We start from the raw sequence: 3,564 nt of genomic DNA, 5'->3' as shown, positions 1-3,564 counted from the left end.
AAGCCGTGGGTCGTGAAGGTCGTGAAGTCGTGAATCTCTTCATCCTGGGTCGTGAACACTGACGAAATACAATAAATTTCATATCTCAAAATAAATTTCTTATCAATACGTGGTTTTCTTGTTGGATTTGTTGCAGAGCAAAAACTTGTAGATTCGTAGTTAATTGTTAGCCAAAAAATGAAAGGATGGAAGGTTGAGAAGAAAAAGATTTTTTGTGAAGATAAAAAATGAAATGAGATCTAGGGTTGAGTCGGGAAAGATGGAAAAATTGAGTCAAATAAGTTTTTTTATTTAATTAAATTATAAATTTTATTATATATAAAATTAAAATACACTAATAAAAAAATTAATTTTTAAACAAAAGATAAAAAATAAATTATATTCACTTCTTTTTTTTAATAAACTCTTGCGTGACTCCCGTTTTACTCATTTTCCCCCAAAATCTACACCCAATTCCATTACTCGAACGAGCAAGCCATACAAGAACCACAAAATCCCAAAACTCCATGGGAGTAAAAGCTTCCTCCTCCAGGACAAAAGCATACAAGAAGAAAAGAAACAAGGTTTCTTCTAAGGTTTGTCTGCACTCGCTTTTTGTCTTATTTTTTTGGGCTTTTTATGTCGATTACTTGCTGAAGAATTTAATCGAGTTTTTCAATTCTGATTCGGGCTTTACTCTGTTTGTGCATTCTTTTAGAATTTTTATTAAAAAATCGAATCTTGGAATTTATTGTATGCGTTGAACTGAATTGGACATGGATTTCAAGGGTTCCTTGAGTTTATAGAAAAGATTTAGAGATGTGATATGGTAGACCAAGTAATTTAATTAGGTGATCTGATCTTTTGTCGAAATTGGTTTTCAAATGGTTTCGTGGAGCCAAGATTTAAGTAGGTTTTGTGTGTAAATGGGGATTTTTTTGGATAAATAGTCTATGACTCTATGTCAACAATCAATATCTTAAAACTATCAGTTGATTGAAAAGTAATGTACACTTAAAATGGGTAAAATTAAAATTTAATTATATATGCATCAAATTTAGTTTTTTCCTCGGACTCGCGGAACTAATGTCACCCGGCTGCATTTGGACTGTGTTCTACCGGAATTTATCATCTATTATATTTTATGACTTAACCCCGAGTCCTTCTTAATTCAAACTGTTAGTTCTTGAAGAAGAAGAGCAGAAAAAAGGAATCAAAGGTTCTTCACGGTCGTGATTCTGTTTCTTTAAGTTCTAAATCTATCTGGTCCTCCTCATCTTCAGAATCTGATTATAGGACTAGGAAAAATAAATCTAAGAAACGCTGTCGTGTTGATTCAGCTTCATCGTATTCGGATGATCATTCAATGACTTCAGCTTCCGAGTCTTTGTCCACACATGATAACAAGAGTTATAAAAGACGGAAAGCCCTACCTCGGGGTATAAAGGAAAGGACTCGAAAAGGATTCGAAAGTGCAGAATCTGATGCAGAGTCGAGAAGGAGAAAAAGATCTAGGAGACATCATGTTGTTAAGTCAAGTAACAAACCATTAAAGATGAAATCAAGAAGGCATTTTACTAGTTCTTTGAGCTCTGATTCAGAGAGCTGCTCGGCATGTGATAGTAGAAGCAGCAACAGTACGGGAGATGGTAAACATCGAAGGAGTAAAATGATTCTCCATAAAAAGATAAAAAGTTTAAGAGGTAGGGAATCTCACAGGGCTCATAGAAAGCGCAAAGCAAGGTCTCCAAGTGGTTCTTCTTGTGGTACCTGTAGAGACCATGATGTCCTTGTAGACCAAAGTGACGAGGCTTTAGGCCATAATATCAATGTCGAGCAAAGTGACGAGGCTTTAGTTCCTGTGAATAACTCTAGGCGGCTTAAATCAGTTATTGCCATTCTCAACCGACCCACTGATGAAGAGGAAAACAGATGGGAGAAAGATCCTCAAAAAGAAGAAATTATATGTGAGCATGATGATTATCCATCTCCCAAAAGCATGGACAGTAATGAAGGAGAGAATAAAAAGGAGTCGAATGATCAATCACGTGGTGTATCCCATAAGAAAACTGTAGAAAATGTTGAAAGTGAAGTGATTTTGCCCATAAAATCTGGAAATGAAGTATATAACGCTGATGATTCTCGGTCACATGAGGTTCATACAAATCATTCTGAGAATGAAAAAGGGGTTAATGTTTCTGTTAATTTTACCACTTTGGATGGGGATAAGACGAAGGATGGTGTCGGCAATGATATAGAGTTAATTTTGAGGCAAAAAGCTCTGGAAAATCTGAGGAGGTTCAAAGGGGGTCTTAAAGCTGCTCGAAAAATTGTTAATCTCGACACCAATAATGAAAATGTTAACGAATCACTCATCAAAAGGAACGATAATATTGAAGACAATTATACCGAGCCAAATAGCTTTCTTGATCAGGAGGCGAAAAAGAGAAGTAGACCCACGCTCCCGCTCCCACAGGTTAAAAAAGATTCTGAACATATGGCTATTGATTCGCCCAAAGCTCCTGTTGTTTTGGCCGTTAATGACACTAATCAAGCCTCTGGTGAGCATAGCTCGAAAGAGCAGCTGGATGAGGCTAAGAATGGCTCTGAATTTGACAAGAAAACAATGTACGTAATGAGAGGTGGTGAAATGGTGCAGGTAAGAATTATATCATAACATGCTAGGATTTACACTATGAAATGCTAGATTGAATCCGCTATTTTTCCTATTTCTTATGATGGTACCCATTTTGGAATGTTTAACCAGGTGAGCTATAAGGTTTACATACCGAAACGGTCTCCAGCTCTGGCCCGGAGGCAACTCCGACGGTAATGTGATCTGGTTTGAAGGTTGGACTGTTGAATTATCCCTAACAAAATTTTCATTTTATGTATTTGAATGTTTGTTGGTCAATATTTTTTCCTCCCGGATGAAATTTGATTTCAATAAATCTTGGCAGATGATAGAAACAACTTTTAATTTTCTAATGTATGATTTTTTGCTCATTTATAGTCTTCTTTTGTATTTTATCATTAACAGAAGGGTAGGACCAGAGTTCACAGAGACAACCCGAAATATATGCTACTTTTTCCTTCTTTTTTTCGTTTGGCATTTGACCTCTAACATAGGTGTGTTTCTGTCCGGAAGATATAGTTGTGATATGTTATTAATTCATCTATGTTAACATATGTGAGCATCACATAGGTGACATTCACCTATTAAATGTGATTAATGTGATGAAATATATCAAAATTGTACATCTAATAGGTAACTTTCATTTAAACGGTAATCATATAGATGGATATAAAGGTGCACAATATATCAAAACTATACATATTTATATGAGTAAATAATTAATAAATCTCTAATAACATATTTTTATTTTGTTCAGCTCCAGATTGACAAAAATAAAATTTCTATTGTTCATGATTCACACAAAATTGTTTTTGCATTTCTTGAGTTAACATGTGTTGTCTCTGTTGAAATTTGGTACTAATATATGATATATGAGTATCAACTATTTTATATATGATTTTAAAATATAATTTTTGAGTATCCAATCATGTATAACAGAATTGTTATTA

General features: G+C 34.5%; 1 protein-coding gene across 4 annotated transcripts; it reads left to right on the top strand.

Annotated features, from left to right (window-relative positions):
• The first annotated feature begins 437 nt into the window (after positions 1 to 437).
• LOC142555010 (uncharacterized) lies at positions 438 to 3,173 on the top strand. Of its 4 annotated transcripts, none has more exons than XR_012822299.1 (4): positions 443 to 575; positions 1,163 to 2,638; positions 2,747 to 2,888; positions 3,023 to 3,173. XR_012822299.1 is itself a non-coding variant. In XM_075665639.1 (4 exons), exons 1-4 carry the CDS (start codon positions 507 to 509, stop codon positions 2,810 to 2,812), a joined length of 1,572 nt encoding a protein of 523 aa, XP_075521754.1. In that variant the 5' UTR covers positions 443 to 506; the 3' UTR covers positions 2,813 to 2,985. The 4 variants fall into 4 exon arrangements, 3 of the variants coding, with proteins under 3 accessions (XP_075521755.1, XP_075521754.1, XP_075521753.1); XM_075665639.1 differs by lacking the exon at positions 3,023 to 3,173 and having other exon boundaries at positions 1,163 to 1,796; positions 1,836 to 2,638; positions 2,747 to 2,985; XM_075665640.1 differs by lacking the exon at positions 3,023 to 3,173 and having other exon boundaries at positions 438 to 575; positions 1,320 to 2,638; positions 2,747 to 2,985.
• The last annotated feature ends 391 nt before the right edge of the window (positions 3,174 to 3,564 follow it).

The sequence above is a fragment of the Primulina tabacum genome, chromosome 9 (assembly GCF_025594145.1).
Source record: "Primulina tabacum isolate GXHZ01 chromosome 9, ASM2559414v2, whole genome shotgun sequence".
NCBI lineage: Eukaryota > Viridiplantae > Streptophyta > Magnoliopsida > Lamiales > Gesneriaceae > Primulina > Primulina tabacum.
Note: the sequence above shows the minus strand (reverse complement) of the source record. Positions and strands in the feature narration are given on the sequence as shown.